Source organism: Vitis vinifera, chromosome 16, assembly GCF_030704535.1.
Source record: "Vitis vinifera cultivar Pinot Noir 40024 chromosome 16, ASM3070453v1".
NCBI lineage: Eukaryota > Viridiplantae > Streptophyta > Magnoliopsida > Vitales > Vitaceae > Vitis > Vitis vinifera.
Genome location: NC_081820.1, coordinates 6,835,247 through 6,854,930, shown reverse-complemented (window position 1 = coordinate 6,854,930; position 19,684 = coordinate 6,835,247). Strand labels below are relative to the sequence as shown.

General features: G+C 35.9%; 1 protein-coding gene across 2 annotated transcripts in view; it reads left to right on the top strand.

The window, feature by feature from the left end:
* LOC100247439 (protein ARABIDILLO 1) overlaps window positions 1-19,684 on the top strand; it is a 53,461-nt gene that overhangs the window by 27,678 nt on the left and 6,099 nt on the right. For both annotated transcript variants that reach the window (XM_010663953.3, XM_010663952.3), the window contains exons 7-10: window positions 1,609-1,696; window positions 2,962-3,056; window positions 10,244-10,307; window positions 14,457-14,632. In XM_010663953.3, coding sequence (XP_010662255.1) covers window positions 1,609-1,696; window positions 2,962-3,056; window positions 10,244-10,307; window positions 14,457-14,632 — 423 coding nt within the window. The remainder of the gene's footprint in view (window positions 1-1,608; window positions 1,697-2,961; window positions 3,057-10,243; window positions 10,308-14,456; window positions 14,633-19,684) is intronic.

Here is a 19,684-nt window from a genome sequence, read left to right as displayed (position 1 = left end):
ATCCTGATATCATTGGTTTCACCTATCTATATGATTTCTTAATTATAAAAAACAGGGGAGAATGTCTCTCCTTTAACTATCGGATGTTCCCATCAGTTTGGTAGTTTTTGAGAAACTCCTATATCCATTGGATATTTGATGTACCTTTCCTTTTGAAAGTCAAATATGTTCTCTTGTATCCAAGAAATTTGGTGTCTTTTATATTTGAGTGGTTGTGCTTATGATGCACTAGCAGGCACTTAGTGGAGGAATTGCCAAGGGTCGAACCTTTCGAGCTTCTTAGGCTTTTAGGCATAACCCACGGGACCTGGCTAAGGATTGGAAAGTAGGGTACAGGCAGGGCCACTGGAGTGACTGAGGGTTGGATGATCCTATTTAGGCCCTTAATGAGTGTTTTGAGCTCTAAGCAATGCCCATTCATAATTTTTGTTGCCAACAAATACATGCTTAGTAGGAGATGTGGGCCATTCCTCTATTCATTAGCATTTGTCACTATATGTGATTGTTTTGGTTCACTTTCAAGTCTTCATTTATGCATTCATTGCATGTTAATTTTCCTCATCTTTGTGGAAGACAATGGACATACCTTCCCTCCCCAAGAATTGCATATCAAATAGACAACGGACTCAAACTTGGGACCTCCCATTTCTGAACAGAGTATGTGCCCATTGAACACCCCACAGAGGATGCTTGTCAATTCTCATTTTCATCTCAACTATATGAACCTGATCTTTTTAATTTTTTTTTCTTTTTTAATTATTTGCTTTAGATTTTATTTTCTGACCATGTTTTCCCAATGTTTGAGGGTGATTTAGGCCACTAACCATTTATTGATTAAAAAAATTAATTACAAGGGAAACAGAAGTCTTACCTCCAAATTTAGAGAGTGCACATGCTTGCCACAAAAGATTGAAGAAAATGTCCAAATAAATGAAAAACAAAAGACATCAATATCTCAACTATATATTCTATAATCCTGTTGTCAAACATTATCTTTTTGATTTGCATGTATTGTTGCTGTCTTATGAAGATTCCTCTTTAGATTTATTCATAAGCTCCAATCCTTGGTTAATGATCATTGTCAAAAGATCCTACATTTCAATTGCCTGTGCTTCCTAATCTTTTTTCCTCCCAATTGCAGTATAACATGTGCTTTATTTTTTACTGCTTGTTTAAATTAATATTCCTGTTGAAGGTGTGCTTACTTGTCTACAATTTTAATGTGCCTTATGTATATATTTGCATTCTGTGAGTTAGGTTCTAAATAGATTCAGTTTAATTTTAATTCACCCTTACAGTAGGAATTTGAACTTGACACATTGTCAAGTGTCTTGCCATCTTTGTTTATTTGTTTGATGTCTACAACAAAATCTGCTCTAACTTTTATTTTGCAGATAACTAGATGCAGTCATTATCGTGTGTGTGGTTAATCTTGGTGATTGGAATAGTTTGAATTGTTTCTTTACATTTATATTCTGTTGTCTTAGTGCGAGTTAATTTTATGTTGAATTGACAAGAATAGCATGGTCTTAGCTTGACTTTACAGGCTTCTATATTTTCCTAATATTTATTCATCTAATTTGATTTCACATATTCACTTACAAACAGGCAGGAAGCTGCTGGTGCTTTGTGGAATTTGTCATTTGATGATAGAAATAGAGAAGCCATTGCAGCAGCTGGTGGTGTTGAGGCCTTGGTATAGTATTTTGTTATTGTGCAGTGCCATCTTATTGAATGTTTTTAAACATTTGGTGTGGTCATGCTTTATGGTCTTGATCTGATAATATCCTATCCTCAATGCTTTTTCTTGCTGGATGCCTTCTCAACGTCTTTGTAGGACACCTCCTATCAGTATTTTCATGCTAAGTTTAACATGGCCTTTTGTCCTTGTAGCAAGGATGCAATGAACTGTGGTCTATGTTAGTTATGAACCATTAAGGTGTTAATGTATTGCTTGACCTAATTTGCTGATCATGGATGATATATGATACATTTCTCCATATTAGAGTTAGAATTAGGGGAGCATTGTTGCAATATGGCAGCTGTTTGTTTGGTTTTGCTAGTCTCTTCTTTCTTACCATGTCCAAGGTTCTTGGTCTTAGTGACCTTGTTGTAAGCATAACTTCTTATGTTATTTGTTCTTTTATTAATATAATCTTCGTTTCTGATCAAAAAAAAAAAAAGCATAACTTCTTATGTTTTGGTTATTCCATATTCCTCTTAATTCATTTTTAGTTTGATTTGTGCATCCAGAAAAATCGTATCATTTCAGCACAATTCCAAGAACAAAATTTTTGGGGCAATCCTTGGTTTCTTTGGTTTCCTATAATTTGGAACTCAAAGGAAATTATTGGTCATTAGCTGGTGTCAAAATGGGTGCCGAGACTCCATTATCCATGCAGATGATTCTGCAGGTTCCTTTATCTCTTGCAGCAGTCTTGAAAGAAAAGATAATGGATGTAATCATTACATAATTGCTACAATAACATGTATAAAGTATATACATGTATGTTTTTATGTGTTATGATATTTCTTTTCCATTTTTTAGTAATGTAAGACCTCTAAGGTGTGATAATATGTATGCAGCCTTAGGGATGTTGATGTCCATGTTTATCACAATCTTTTTTGTTTTTCCTTTTAGTGCAACCTTTTGTTGATAAGATACATAGGATTGAATGTTGCACAAAATAGCACATGCACCAGCATTTTCCGTTTTCAAATGGGTGAAACTTTATATATGGCTTTGTGATCTCAGGATGATTGTTTACTCATCAATTTGGCAAAATTCCCCTCTTCTAACTTTTCATAGTTTGCTTGCTACCCTGGACTGTTACAAAAACTGAGTTGTGCTGTAATTTTTTGTTTACTTGTTTATTTTTTAACATATTATTTATTTTTTATCATCTAGCAATGCTATGGTATTTTACCTTAGTGGAAGTTTGTCTGATTTTGATTATGTAGGTTGCTCTTGCACAAACTTGCTCAAATGCCTCCCAAGGTCTTCAAGAAAGGGCTGCTGGTGCTCTCTGGGGATTGTCAGTATCAGAAGCTAACAGGTATTGACTAAATCATGTAATTCCTTTATGTTGTGTAATTTTATTTGGAGTTATACTTTTGCATTTCTAATCCTAAAAATCACTGGTGAACCAAGACATTCTTTTCATTGATTGCTCCATTTTTTGTGTTAGAAGAAATAATTGCCCTTTTAAATAAACTTCCTATCAGGTTCTATGAACGATAGGCCATAGAAGTGGTCATTGAGATGCACATGTGAAGTCATTATACTCTGTGCTAAGTTGATACATTATATCATGTTGTGTATCAGAAGTTATTTACACAGGAGATTCTTACTATTAGGCACCAGAGGGTAAGTGTCCTAGTATTGGTCCCCCTGACAAATCATGACTCGGTTTTGGAATCCTTCAAAGAGGCAGAATGAGTTTGATTTTTGAAACCTTTGATTAATGTAATTGATGATGTTTTTGAGTACTAGAAAGTCATCATTATCTACAATTTTTTTCTTTGGGTAGGGCAGCATTATCTACCATGTAATGCTATTTTATCAAAGATAGTTCTCACATAGTTTTAGTTATATCAAGGATGCTATGGGAACCTCTGGGTACAAGGTGATTCCTCCACGCCCTTGAGGCCAAGTGGTAAAGGGATGGGGAGGGATGGGGAGGGTTTGTGAGAGGTTCCAGGTTCAAGTCCCAATGGGGAAAAACATTTACCTATCAAAAAAAAAAAAAAAAAAGAGAAAAAAAAAAGGGTGATTCCTCTGCTTTTACTCCCTAGGCTGGGTCAGATTTATAGAGAAGCTGAAACAGTGGGTTGCGTTAGAAAAGCATGTTTTTTGTTAATGAAGTCGGTCTTAATTGGCCAGAGAATATCAATTTATGTGGAAGCCAAGCCCAAAAAGTTTCCAAATATTTACAGGATTTGTTGGATCTAGTGGGACTTTGGTTAATGTCATAATACTTTAAGTTGTTGATAATAGGAATGTTACTTATAAACAAAATTGTGTTATTTTGGTGCTGCTTAACACAGGTTGAAATAACATAAGACCAAAATGACAGAATCCAAGTTAGTTGTCAATTAAGTTTGATGCAATTTCAATGAGTGATGTAAGAACTCCTAGATGTTTGGTAAGGGTAAACTTGTTACTTTCTATGCCATAAGCTATTCAAAATGTTTAAGGCACAATTTCAACACATTAAAGTTGAGTTTCTTTGCTTGAATTTATTGAATTTGAAAATTTCAATGTTCCTTTGAATTAAAAATAAAAAATAAAAACTGAAAAAAATAAAAAAAAATAAAAAACAAAAAGAAAAGAAAACCAGAATGGATGAAATTGGAAAGTATAGAGCGAGAATTTATTAGTGGGGTTCATTGGGAGTGGTAGTATGCCAAGTAGATTGATAACTATGAATTGAGGATTATGGTCTAGTGAAGGAGTTTGAGATTAGCAGGGCTAGGGAAAAAGAATCCAACTTTCAGTTTGTAGTTGTAGATGATCATGTTTTCCTCGAGAACCAAGTAAGAGTGTATGTATAACCTTGATCTTAATTTTTAAAACTTCTAGGATGGTTATATGTAGGTGAAAACCAAGGTGGGGCCAACAAAACATCCAAAACCTTGAATTTCCTTAAACCCATTGAAATTTGTCTTTATTTTTAATTTCTTTTCTTTTTGGTCTTAGTTTACAATAGTTAGTCCAATGATTACAACAAATTAGATTGGTTTAAATGAGGTATGAGATATTTTAATAGGAATTTTAGATTAAAAAGTGTTGATTGAATAATTAAAAGAAATTTTATTGTATTTGATTCAGTTTCCTTCAACTTTTTAATTATTTTATGTAATATTTTGAAATTATTTATCATTTTATTATTTTTTGTTAAAAGTTTTGATAATTGATATATTATAAAAAAAAAAGAGTTTATTTAATTATTTTGTAACTTTCTTAATGATGATTTCTCAATTTCAATTATATTCATAGGGCCAAGCTAGGACAAGCTTGGTAAGGGAATTAAGTTGTAGAAATAATTCAAAGCAAGAGGGTTGTGGATTGGGCCAGATGGTTCTCAATGGGAGTGAATATGGGTGGAGGATGGGTTAGTGGGTGAATGGAAGTGAATGTGTCACACCTCACTAACATCTTTAAAAACATTGATAAAGGGTCATTGTAAGGTAGGAAAGGCATTGGGACGGATGTTTAGGAACTCTCTTCTATTAGAAAATGAAGCTAAGAATTATTTCTTGGAACGTTAGGGGGGCTAATGAAAGTGTTAAGAGGAAATTGAGTAAATATATGATTAAAATGCAGAAAGCCAATTTGGTTTGCTTGCAAGAAAAAAACAATTCAAGAGATGTCGAGGGAGATTATTAGGAGTTTAGGGGTTGGCAATTTTTTGGAATGGGGAGCTATGAGTGCTAGGGGCGCTTTTAGAGGGGTGTTAATCTTTTGGGGTAGCAGAGTGGTAGAGCTACTGGATACAAAAGTGAGTGTATTTTTAGTTTCTGTAGATTAAAAAATTATGAGGATGGTTTCGTTTAGATTTTCTTAGGGGTGTATGGGCCCACCTTAAAGAGAAAAAAGGAAGAGTTTTAAGCAAAGCTAAGGACTATTAAGAGGTTTTTTAGGTGATCCTTAGTGTGTAGGAGGAGATCTCAATGTGGTATGATTCCTAGGGGAACTTAGTTGTGGAAATAGATTGACTTCGGCCATAAGAAGGTTTTTAAAGATTACTGATGAGCTTGAGTTATGAGATCTCCCTTGGGTGGGGGTTAAGGGGTTGAATCATCAATCATTTTCAAGATTAGATTGGTATTTGGTGTCTAAGAGTTGAGAGAGTCACTTCAATGGGGTGGTTCAAATTTCTTTGCCAAGACATGTTTCTAATCATGCTTCTATTTACCTAGATCAAAGAAGTTTGAGAAAAGGTCCTATCCCTTTTTTGTTTGAAAATATGTTGTTAAAGGAGGAGGGTTTCATAGACTTATTTAAGGGTTGGTGGATGGGGTTTAACTTCAGTGGTACCACTAGTTTCATTAGCTACAAAATTGAAAGCTTTAAAATTGAGTTTGAAGGTTGGAAATGCATCCATTAGAAAGTAGTTAGCTTTAAATCAAGTGGGTTTTTAGGACTCCAAGGAGTGGGTGGGCCCCTTAGTTCAAGAAGAGGATGAAGCTAGGACGTTAGCTAAGGAGGAGTTTCACAAGTAGTTTCTTTTTGAAGAAGCAACATGGAGATAAAAATCTAGGGAGATTTGGTTGTCAAAGAGGGATAAAAACACTAAATTGTTCCAAAAAAATGGCCAATGCTCATAAAAGAAGGAATTTGATGGTCGAATTAAGGTTAATGGTGTGAGGCTGATGTAGGACAACCCTAGGATGGTTGCCTACACTCAAGGGTAGGTGGACTAGGGTTTTATTTTTAGGGTGTAAGGAGAGGAACAAAGAATAAATTTTATGGTAGAGAAAATTATAAGATAAGAAATAGAGAGAAAGAAGAAACAATGAAGAAAAGATAGAAAACCTTAGAGTCTCACTAAGGCCTTCTAGGAGTCTCACCTAGAAGAAAATCAATGGAGTCTCATCATTGAGGGTTGCAACCTTGCAATGAAAGAAAATATAATATTATTCATAATAATTCATTCCTTTGATTTACATTGATTAACCTATTTATAGACTTCTCTAAGAAATCCAAAGTCTACTAGGACTCTAATAACCTATTATGATTCTAATTCTAATTCTAATTCTAATTATAACATCCAAAGTCTACTAGGACTCTAATAACCTATCATGACTCAAATTCTAATTATATTATAACTCAACTAGCTAATCCTAATTTGACTCCAACAAATACCAATCCCAATTAAATTCTAATTAATATTAATCATACTTAAAGTTTACTTAGGTCTTCCATTTCTTCCTTGAATAAACTTTAAAAGGCTTTCCCCTATCAGAGGCTTACTGAGGATAGGGAGATTGAGGAATTTTATTTGAGACAAATGATTGGAGACCTAACATCAATGGGTTGGATTTTGAGTCTTTGGATGGGTTAGAAACAGGTAAGATGGAGGAACCATTTTTGGAAAAGGAGGGGTTTAGTGCCTTGTTAGAGTTGAATGGGGACAAAGCCCTAGGATTGGATTAATTCTCTATAGCTTTTTGGCAATTTTGTTGGGACTTTGTAAAAGATGAGGTTATGAGGTTTTTCAAGGATTTTTAGGATCATGGAAGGTTTGAGAAAGGTCTTACTACAACATTTTTACTGCTGATTCCTAAGAAAAGGGGTGCAAAGGATTTGAGAAACTTTACGCCTATTAGTTTGGTGAGAGGTCTATACAAGATCCTTGCTAGAATTTCTGTAAAGAGATTGAAGAAGGTAGCGAGAAAGGTGGTTTCAAAGAATTAGAATGCTTTTGTGGAGGGAAGACAAATTCTAGACATGGTGCTAATAACAAATGAGGCTCTAGATTCAATGCTCAAGAGTAACTCATGTGGTGTCTTGTGTGAGTTAGATATCTAAAAGGCATATGATCACATTAAGTGGAATTGCTTGCTAGCAGTTCTTGGAAGGATAAATTTTTGGTAGGGATGGATAAAATAAATTTAATGGTTTATTTCTTTCGCAAGGTTTTGGTTCTAGTCAATGGCACCTTTTCGTGTTTTTTCAAAGTTTGAAGGGATTGAGGCAAAGTGACTCCCTTTCTCCTTTACTTATTTGTTATAGCAATGGAGGCCCTTAGTAGTCTACTTGTGAGGGCTAAGGAAGGTCATTTTCTGTTGAGTTTAAGGGTAGAGGGGATAGGAGAAGCTGGGGAAGGGATTTCACATTTATTGCTTGCATATGATACTGCTGTTTTTTGTGAGGCTTTTGGGTACTCATGTGGTTTGAAGCCATCCCGAGTTTGAAAATTAACCTTGATAAGAGTGAGTTGATTAAAGTTGGGAGGTAGACAATATAAAGGAGTTGGCCTTGGAATTGGGGTGTAAGGTGGGTGAACTTCCAACCACTTGTCTAAGGCTTCCTTTGAGTGCTCCTTTTAAATTAGTATGGGTTTGGGATGGAGTAGAAGAGCAGTTTTGTAAGAGGCTTTCATTGTGGAAAAGGCAATATATTTCAAAAAAGGGGAGGACTGTTTTGATTCATAGTAACTTAGCCAATTTGCCCATCTACTTCATGTGTTTGTTTTCCATCCCAAGGAAAGTTAGATTGAGGCTCAAGAAGATTCAAAGGGATATCTTATGGGGAGGCAGGGCTTTGGAGAGAGAACTTCATTCAGTGAAGTGGTTTTTTATCCATATGGAGAAAAGGTGGTTTGAAGTAAGGAGACTATTTTTACTCGATAAAGTATTGTCATGTAAATGGAGTTAGTGCTATGTAGATTGTAGCCAAAAGGGGAGCATTTTGGAGATAAGTGATACATGAAAAAAATGGAGCAAAAGAAGGGGAGGTCTTGTGAAGTGAGAGGAGGGTATAAGGTTGGGTTATGGAAGGCTATCAAGAAGGATTCGGATACTTTCTATAGTAGAGTATCCTTAATCATGGGACATGGGAGGAGTGTGAAGTTTTGGTAGGACAAGTGGTGTAGGGGCCTTTGTATGCCTCCTTCCCTTCTCTATTTGCTTTCACCTCATCAAAGGACGCTTGGGTGGAAGATTTGTGGGAGTAGACACAAGGGAGGGGTGAAACCTTTGATTTAATAGAAATCTTAATGATTAGGAGCTTGAAAACATTTATCTTTTTTTTGCTAAACTTCAAGGCATGTCAATGAGTGGAGAGGAGGATAAGTAGTGTGAACGGTTTTTTAGGATAGAAACATTCCTAGTGAAGTTTCTTTATGTTATCTTAAAGACAAGGAGCCCTACTTCTTTTCAAGCAAGGGTCATCTGGAAGCCATGGGCTCCATCCAAGGAAGGTTTTGACTCTTGATTAGCTACAGAAAAGAGGGTGGACACTGGTTAACAGATGTGTCCTCTCTAAGATGGATGGGTCAATTGGTCATGTCCTCCATTGCCACAAGGCAAGAGTTTTTTCGTAGGTGTGGTTTTCTTTGTTTGAGGTTTTTTGGGTTCAGGCAGCCATGGTGAGCGAGACTTTGCTTGGGTGTTATGGTTCTTTTGTTGGTAAAAAGCAGAAGGTCTGGAGAGTTGCTCCTTTATGCATATTTTGGACTTTGTAGAAAGAGAGAAATCGTTTAAGAATGAGGAGATAGATATCCAGAGTTTGAAAAAAAACATTGCTTAGTAATGTTCTCTTGTGGTTAAATTTGTATATATGTGATGGTTCAATTTCTCTAATGGATTTTGTTGAGTGGTTGGGTACTTATTTAGGGAGGGAGGTATTTTTTGTAATCCCACTCTGGTTGCTCCTTGTCTCCTTTTTGTTATACTTTCAGTTTATTTTGTTGTGCTTTTACTTTATTAATGAATTACATCATTGCCTTTAAATAATAATCATAATAATAATAATAATTGCATTCAAACTTTTTTTGCCCAAAGCAGCTTAAAAACCAATATAAAATTCAGTACCTAAATAAAGCATAATTCGGTAAAGCTAATTATAAACATCAGTATGGTGGATGCTGGGATCAAACTCTCATATTAGTGAGTTTTGAGAAGTCTGTTAACAAAAAGAAAAAATTCTTGGCCTTGGCCACTCTGTCCCATTATTTACCACCAGTTACTCCAAATGCCACAACCTCAACTATGACTGTAGTCATGTTGCAATTTGAAACCTTGAATAAAGCACAATGCTTCAATATCAACCATGATAATGACAGATGAGACTCGTGACAATTGATATTTCTCATCAACTAGCTCTATATTACCTTGAATTTTCTCAAACATACCACTTTCAATTTGTTTTCTTCAACAATTGACATGTTGCACCAAAATTTGCCAACATAATTTTTTCAGTTATGTTATTTTCCTTTTCCTTGTAACTTATTGATTAAATGGGTTGTTTGGGATTTGTTAATTGGCTGCCTACTTACCTTGATGTGTAAAGAAGCATGTGAACGTACATCTAGCAATGAAGGTTTGACTAAAAATTACTTGGTTCAGGAACTGTACTGTGTATAGGTCCCTATGGTATTCTTGTTGGTTGGTCGTTTGATATTTATTACTTTTATCAGAGAAGTATGTTAACATCTGTTGTGGCTAAAGCTCATATTTCAAACATATTGTAACATAATTATTAATGTTCACCTTTTTTTTTTCCTTCTTTGTTTAGTATTGCCATTGGACGACAGGGAGGTGTTGCACCCCTTATTGCATTGGCACGTTCAAATGTTGAAGTAAGTGTTTTTTAAGGCATGTTGTACATGAATCATAGTCACTATTATCATTGTCATTAGAAGCAGTATAAATATATCTTTTGTCCTTAATATTGACTGAAGCAATTGCAAACAAATTCTTCTAGAACACTTTCATTTACAATTGAATATTTGCATCATAATTACATGATTTTACTCCTCAGTACATGAGTTTAAACTGTATAACAAATAGAGTACATTTCCCTCTCCAACTTGTATTGGCCAAGTTTTGGGAAGGCCCCCATCTAATCCCTAAATCACCGACAAGGAATTTGGCTTCAGTCACACAGGGCTGATATAAGGTTGAGAATCAGTCGTAAAACAATCTCAAACCTTGATAGTCTGAGTAAATAGTGGGATTTTTGTAGTTTGGTTATTTGCTTTGACCTAGAATCATGAGTAGTTTAGGCTATTGTTTATTTTGTACTCGTTAAATCTTATCACTAGCAAGGGCATGTCTTTACTGAATGGTTAGCTTTTTGTTATTTAGTTTGACGTAGAATCTTTAAAGTTAAACTGATAAATAGATTAACCTATTTTTTTTATTTTGTCCTAGTTAAATCTTAATATTTGCAAGGACATGTTGCATAAAAGAAAGCCACCTAAGACCATGAGCATTGTGTTCTATACAAGGGGGAAATTGTGGACCACTTTTTCCTCCATCATTTGATTGCTCAGAGACTGTGGTACATGTTATTCAGGCAGCACATCATTTGATTGCATTGGTTCCTATGGGAGAAAGTGGTAAAAAATTCTTATTCAATCAGTTGTTACAATCCTAATTTATATCCTATATTTACGAAGAAATTTAAGGAAATTAATAAACTAATAATCCCTATAAATCATGACTATACTTATAAATCAGGAATTATTCTTCCTAATCTAATATACAGTTATACACAATTTCCTAATCTAATTTACAACTATATACAATTACATAAATATATACAAAAAACCCCAAATAGGAAAATTCAGCTTTCTAACAGTTCCTCCTATAGTTGTGGTTATCTGGCGGACATAGTGATCTTTACTTTTATGAGCTGTGGAGTTTCTATCAGGAGCTGGGTGCTCTAGTAGGGGGCTATGAGACTATGCTTGTTATTCCAAGGGTGATTAGGTCGCACAGGATCATAAGAATCTTTGAGAATTAGTGGAGATTGGTGGAATTCTTGTGGGACACTCTATATAGTAACCCATATCTTTCTAGGTATTTGTTTCAAGGAATTCCTAGAGATTCTGTGTCTGATTGTGCTAGATCAGAAAGAGGCCTGCTCCGGTGGGTGGATGAGATTTGTTTACATTGGTAACACCATTCTTTTGGCTGTCTAAAGTTGGTTTTTGATGTCTGTTCCTTGGATAATCCGAGGCAATTAGATATTGGGAGTATCTACAGATCATTGTGGCAGGCTGGTGAGGACTTCTTTTCAAAGCCAAAGGAGCTAAAGTTAGGAATTAAGGTTGAGATCCTAGTCTAATTGGGGGGCTTGATTCAGACAAGGACGCTGGAATTTCCCCACCATCTTGGTGGAAGGAGATTTAAACATTCTTATTTCGTGGGTAGGGAAAAGAGGCCCTTGGAATTGCTGTTCTTGTTGAATTGATACTTATTTTGTTGACAGCATTCTTATTCCATTGACAGTTCAAGGAGTTGGCTAAGTCTCCTTGTTGGATTTCTAGGTCAGACAACCTAGTTGCAGATCTAGGTGCATTGATACTTGCGGCCATTGTGGGTGCTTCTTGCCTCATTGAAATGCTGTTCTTGTTGATCTTTTTGTTGTTCATTTATGCTGCCTCTGTGAGCCTACTTTCTTGGTTGTTTTCCCATTCCTCTTTTCTCTTGTATTTTGATAGTCTTTGGTTTTGAAGGATTATTTGTCCTTCTTGCAATCCCTCTTCATCTAATACATGGTTTCTATGAAAAAAGGGATATTTTGAGAACAAGCAGTTGGCCTTAAACGATCACTGTTTTTTTTATCCTTTATTAATATTATGTTTAACTAGGAGAAGTTATGTAAAAGATTTACACCAAAAAGTGACCCTATAAGTTGTGAGCAAAAAACCTAATACAAACAAACTAGAAGCAAACCTTTATAACAATATATCACAAAAATCCCTAAAAAAGTGATTATGTGAGCACCAATGCTAAAGCTTCTCACCTTCAACTATGCAGCACAGATACTTCTAGAAGGGAGTCATATCTGCATTTGACATTGTGTTGGACATGACACTCCCGGACACATGAAGGCACATCTTGATTGGTGAAGTACATTAAGATATTTTTTTTCCAACTTCATTTACAGTGCAATACAGATCAAACACTTAAAAGCCATGTAGAAACATTATTATTTTGCCTTAAATATAAAAATGAAATGAAACATGACTAATGCTAGAACTATTGGAAATTAAGTAAATGTATTATATATAATTATATACACTACTCATATCAATCTTCTTGTTCTAACCTCTGCAATTGCAGTATAATGATTTAGTAAAGTTAATAAAACATATGTAACATATTTTATGTATGAAATTTTATATTTACAAGCCCTTGATGTGTTCATATCTTACTTTTTCACAACCTATAGTCAGAGGATATATGAGTTACATTTTTCTGTGTCTCATGGTTGTGCCTATGCTAAGGCAGCCCTTCAGAAATTCAATCTCCATAGAGAAAAAACATATATGCATTTTGAATTTATTGCTGTTAGTCCTAACTTAGATATATGCATTGATTTATTATGATCTTTTCCTTGTGTTGGTTGTCAGATGTCACTCCAGCATCAACTAAGATAGAAAGGAAGAATACCTCAAATGGGGAAATTGCTTTTGCGATTTTCTCATACCAATGCTAGTATCTTCTTGATACTGTACTCCTTCCTGCTTTCACTGTGTACAAGGATTGAAATATATGCCCAACAGAAAACTTGCTTGGATGTCTTATTGGTTTTTATTAAGGAGTTCAGCACGGCCTGCCTATGAGCTTCCTGATTTTTTGTTTCTAACTTTGAAGCATATGAGGAATGCACCTATCCAAGATCTGTCCACCTCAAACAATGGTCATATTTTCATGGTCCTCTCCCAGCCTAGAAAATCCAAGAAAGAAAGGGTGTCGAATCCTGATCCACCATTTGGGTCACCCAAAGCTTTTTCATTAAAGCTAGAATCTCTTCTCCCTTGCTAAAAAGTTCCACTTTTAAAATGAATGCTTGTTTTCTATTCAATAAAACATTCTTATTGAGTCAGAAATTTAAATTCTAATATTGTGGAGATTGTGTGAAGATTGTGTTTTTTTATTGGCCCCATGTTGTTCATTACATGACTATGGCTCATATTGGAGATTCTGAAAGCAATTGATTTCATATTCCAGCCTAGAAAATCCAGCCACACTCTTTCTTTGTCCGCATTATTATGATTAAAGTTGTTCTAATGGACCAAAAATTTGTTTTTATGGTCATGATCTTAAATTGGAGTCTCCATACTGCTCAATGCAGATTGTTATTTTTGGATAAATAATAAAGGCCATGACATGTAAAAATGTAAATGAAGAGTATGCACAAGGTAAGTGTTAGAGTACATACATGATATATGTTTTGAGCCCAAATCTTAAAAGTTTAAGCTTTTAGGTAAATTGGTTGTTCGACGTGGTATCATAGCCTTGTTTGGTGGGAGGTCAAGTGTTTGAACCTCACTACTATATTTATTTACCCAATTTATTAAGACCATGTGTAAGCCCAAAAATGGAGTCTACACACGAGGGACAGTGCTAGAGTACATACATGATATACATTGTAAGCCCAAATCTTATAAGTTTAAGCTTTTAGGAAAACTGGTTGTTCAACAGTAAGCAATGAATATGCTGCTTGTTTGAAAATATTGCAAAAGTACCTCCTCTATAGTGACAAACTAAACCCATATGAACATAAAATCATTGTTGAATCTTGGCAGAATACAGAAATGGATGTCCATTCCAATAAGAATCTTACTACTCTTCTTGCAAGGTCATTATGAAATCTATACTCTTGCAAAACTGCAATAATACTCGATGAACTGCATTTGTGGACCTCAGGACAAGCTCTTCCGAATTAGTTAACTCAATATTAATTAAATTTTTTGTATTTGATCTGTTTTCAGGATGTCCATGAGACTGCCGCAGGAGCACTCTGGAATCTTGCTTTCAATCCTCATAATGCTCTCCGTATAGTGGAGGATGGGGGAGTTCAAGCTCTTGTTAATTTATGTTCTTACTCACTATCAAAAATGGCGCGCTTCATGGCTGCATTGGCATTGGCATACATGTTTGATGGAAGGTAGATCATCAATTCAATTTTCTGCATGTTATAACAGAAGCATATAAAAAAAAGACATGTTTAATTATATGTAAGTCCTGAGGAGCTTTCCTATTATGCACCAAAAGAGGAGATAAATTACATGAAAAGGTGATATGATAGCCATAGATAGCCTGGAGGAGGAATAACCTATTTGACACTAGGGCTATCATCCGGTGTCAGTTTGCTCTGGACACTTGTTCTTTCTTGTCCGAATCTATAATTTGTGGAATAATAGTTTTTATATTTACAGTTAGGAAATATTATAGTTATTGGGAACTGCAGTTACTATGGCTGTAGTGTTCATTTTAGCATGGTATTGGATTAGTAAATGTTCTTAGGAACTTTTATGATTTTTCCTTTAGGTTTTAATTAGTGGTTAAAATTAGTTTGATTTAAAGGGTTAGGATTGAGGGAAACTTCCAAGAAGCCCATTAAAAAGTTATTAAATCCAAATAATCCATGAACATATTCTTGCATTTAAGAAACCCCAAAAATTGAAATCTTATAGGGGGAAATCTTAACTATTCAAATCCAGCTATTATCTCATAAAGACTGGCATTTTCCTGGCAACATAGCCTGTCCTGTAACTTTAAGTCACCTGACAAGATCAAGGCAAGATCATTTCTGACTGTCAAAATTAAAGCCTAATAAGCCATCCTAAGTATAGGAAAAGGATCCACTTTCTTTTGCTGGATGTCAAAAGATCCTATTTCAAAAGAATGCTATCTTGTCTCTATAAGAATCCTGCCACACTCGTCATACAACCAGGCAAGTGTCTAGAAACAATTGGCCAGAATGAGGTGTTTCAATGATGAGGTTTTTACTTTTTCAACTAGGCAAGTTTTTACTTTTCCTAGGTTAAACCCTAGTGTGAGGTGTCTTGATGAGTTTATAAGAGAAAGCCAGCTAATAGATCCCCCTCTTAGAAATGCTACTTTTACTTGTCAAATCTGCAAACTTCTATTTGCAAGAGGTTGGATGGATTCTTGTTCTCAAATGAGTGGGATCAATTCTTCCCTCAAAGTCTTCAAGAAGCACTTCCTAGATGGACCTTGGATTATAGCCAAATTAGCTTGGATACAAACCCTTTTAAGTGGGGCCTGACTCCTTTTAGACTTGAAAATATGTGGCTGCTCCACCCTGATTTTAAGGAAAGATTTAGGTGTTGGTAGCAAGAGTGTCAGGTTGATAGATGGAGAAACTGAAATGTATTAAATCTAAGTTGAAGGAGTGAAACGGAGAGTCGTTTGGAGATTTAGAAGAGAAAAAGAATGATATTCTTTTAAACATTGTTAGGATTGACTTAATTGATCAGGAAGGAAAGTTGACTCCTGATCTCTTAACTCTGAGAGCCATAGGAAAGTGGAATCTAGAGGATTTATTGTTAAAGGGAGAGGTTCACTAAAGGCAAAAATCTAGGGTTTAATGGTTTAAAGGAGATTGCAACTCTAAGTTCTATCATAGAGTGGCCAATGGGAGGCGAAAAAGGAAACTCATAAAATCCTTGGTGTCTAAAGAGGGGGTATTTCTAAACAACATTGAAAATATGTTAGAGGAGATTTTGAATTTTTTTGAAAAGCTCTACTGAAAACTATCAAGTGTTTCTTGGAGAATGGAAGGTTTAGAGTGGTCATCCATATTTGGAAAGAGTGTTGCTTGGCTAGACCATCCCTTTTTTGAGGAGGAGGTGTGCCTTGCTATTTCCAACTAAACAAAGGAAAAGGCCCTTAACCCTAATGGTTTTACTATTACGATGTATCAAGAGTGCTAGGACGTGATAAAAGAGGATCTTTTAAGAGTGTTTTTAGAGTTCAACAATAATGGGATTATAAACCAAAACGCCAATACCACTTTCATTGCCCTTGTGCTACAAAAAGTCAAACAACCAAAATTTCATATTTCAAATAATTAGCTTGGTTACAAGTTTATATAAGATTATAGCTAGTCTTATTAGGGCACTTAAGAAGAGTACTTAATGAAATAATTTTTTTATCTCAAGGGGCCCTCGTTGAGGGGAGAGAAATTCTAGATACGGTTTTGATAGCCAATAAAGTGGTGGATGAGAAAATGAGGTCAGGATAGGAAGGGGTGCTCTTCAAAATTGATTTTGAAAAGTCCTACAACCATGTGGATTGGGGTTTTTTTAAACAATGAACTTAAAAGAAAAAGCTTTAGCACAAAATGGAGATCCTGGATTAGGGAATGCTTGTCCTCACAAATGCCAAAGGTTGAGTTAAGGCCTCTAGAGGACTAATACAAGGAGAACTTTTTTTTCCTTTCCTTTTTACAATCATAGCAGATGTCCTTAGTAGGATGATGACTAGAGCGGAGGAAATTGATTTATTTAAGGGATTCATAGTTGGTAGGGATAAGGCTAAAGTGTCTATTTTACAATTTGAAAATGACACCATTTTCTTCTTTAAAGTCTCTCCAGAAATTCTGCAACACCTTAAGTTAATCCTTTGGTTTTTAGGCAATTATCAAGATTGAAAATCAATTTAGAGAAGAGTACTCTTTTCGGTATTAATGTAAGCCAAGACTTGATATCCAAGTTGGCTTTGACACTTGAATGTAGAGTTTCAAAGTGGCACTATCTTATTTGGGTCTTCCTTTAGGAAGAAATCCAAAGACAATAAGATTTTGGGACCTAGTGATTAATAGAATTTGACAAGGTTGGATGGGTTGAAAAAAGCTTTTTTGCCTTTGGGTAGGAGGATAACCTTAATTCAGTCGTGTCTCACATCCTTAGCTATTTTTTCTCTCTTTTTAACATCCCAGCATCAATAGTCTTAAAGATTGAGAAAATGCAAAAGGATTCCCTTTAGTCAAGAACTGAGAAGAAAGATCATCTTATTAATTGGGATGTAGTGTGTAGGCCAAAGGAATTTGGAGATCTGAGAAGACTTCCTTGAGAAATTGTGCTCTCTCAAGGAAGTGGCTTTGGAGGTTTCCTAGGGAAAGTTGTAGTGGGGAATGGGGAGAGAATCTAATTCTAGGAAGATTTATGGTGGGGAGATAGACCTTTGTGTTCACTATTTCTAGGTCTTTATAGAGTTGTTTCAATGAGAAATCTTACCATCTCAGTCATCCTTGGTAATTCCTGTTAGATAGTGTATAGTTATTTAGGTTATTTACTTTTCCTTTTCCTTTTCTTTCCTTATTGTATTGTGGGTCCCACTAACATGTATATATATACCCAAGTCCAATGTGTATTCTTTATATTTTTTCAATAACAATAATTAGGGATTCTCCATTTTCTCTCTTTTCACATGATATCAGAGCCTAGGGAAAAAAAAAAAAAACCCTAATTAGTTCTGGTTTATCTGTGAATCCATTCTGGGAAATCTTTCAGTGACCGTGTTTCATTCCAGTCACCCTTCCCATCTCCTAAAGCTTTCCGCTCAACCGTATCGCCATCAGAAAACCCTCACCGCCGTCAGAAACCCTCACCGCCTGCGACTTTTCCGGCGACCTTTTTCTGGTGAAGTCATTTTTCGACACCGACCATACCATCAGGTGCGCAAGGAGGAGATCTTCAAGTTTTCTCAAAGCACCAGAGGGAGAATCTCATCCACGCACGTTTCTTCTCCGGCGGCCTGAATCTCACACGCCGGCGCGTGGAGCACTTTCCGGCCACGCGATTCCACCTCCAGCCTCGCCTAACGCCGTCTAGCCACCCTCCATCTGTGCTTGTGTCATCCGAGCCCTGAAAGTGCATTTTTTGGGGTTTTTTTGTCTCCGCCGACCTTCTAAACAGACCTTCCGATGACCTCTGGTGACTTTCTCTCCACCCCGAGCCCTGCACGTGTCTTAGGAAGTGTTCTTCTACCCTTCCAGTAGTGCCACATTTTTTTTTCTTTACTATTTGGTCTCTCACAGCCGCGGATCCTCGGTTTTTCTTCTTTCAGCTGCGATCTAAAGCCGTATTAGGGCTCTCTTCGATTCAAACATATTTCGTTCTCCAAATAAGTAGATATGGCTACTAAAAGTTTCAATTTTTCCTCTGTCATATCTGGATCTCCTATGATTACTTCGGAGAAATTGGTTGGCAGTGAAAATTATTTGTCCTGGTCTGCCTCTGTGGAGCTTTGGTTTATGGGTCAAGGTTATGAGGATCACCTTGTTACATAGGAGGCGAATATCCTTGAGGTTGACAGAGTACAATGGAGGAAGGTAGATGCACAGTCATGTAGTGTGTTATGGCAATCAGTTGATCCTAAGATTCTGCTTCATCTTCGGGCCTACAAAACATGCTTTAAATTTTGGAATCAGGCGAAAGGGCTATGCACAAATGATATCCAACGTCTTTATAAGGTGGCTTCTTCTATTGTCAATGTCAGACAACAAGACATGAATTTATCTACTTATATTGGCCAGATTGCCTCTCTTAAGGAGGAATTCTTGACCGTGATGCCTCTTACTACTGATGTTGGGGATCAACGAATACATTAGTGTGCAGGTTACGCCGTTCTCTATATGGCTTGAAACAATCTCCTCGAGCATGGTTTAGCCGTTTTAGTTCTGTTGTTCAAGAGTTTGGCATATTCCGCAGTACAGCAAACCATTCCGTTTTCTATCATCATAACTCTTCGGGGCAGTGTATTTATCTGGTAGTTTATGTGGACGATATCGTCATTACAGGTAGTGATCAGAATGGTATTCAGAAACTAAAGCAACACATGAATAGAAATATTGAACTGGGTTTGGATTTCAGTATAAAATTTCTGGAAAATAGAGAATAACTCAACTCGATTTTTCATTAAAAATAACCAAGTACATTGAGAATAGTCATCAATGAAAGTGACAAAATACTGAAATCCTAAAGTAGACGCGGTCCGACAAGGATCCTAAAGTAGACGCGGTCTGACAAGGACCCCAAACATCAGTGTGGACAAGTTCAAAAGGAGACTTTGCCCGATTATTCAAATGTTTTGGGAACGAGACACGAGTATGTTTCCCAAGCTGACAAGACTCACACGCAAGCGACGATAAAGATGAAAAACTAGGGACCATTTTCTGGAACTTAGATAG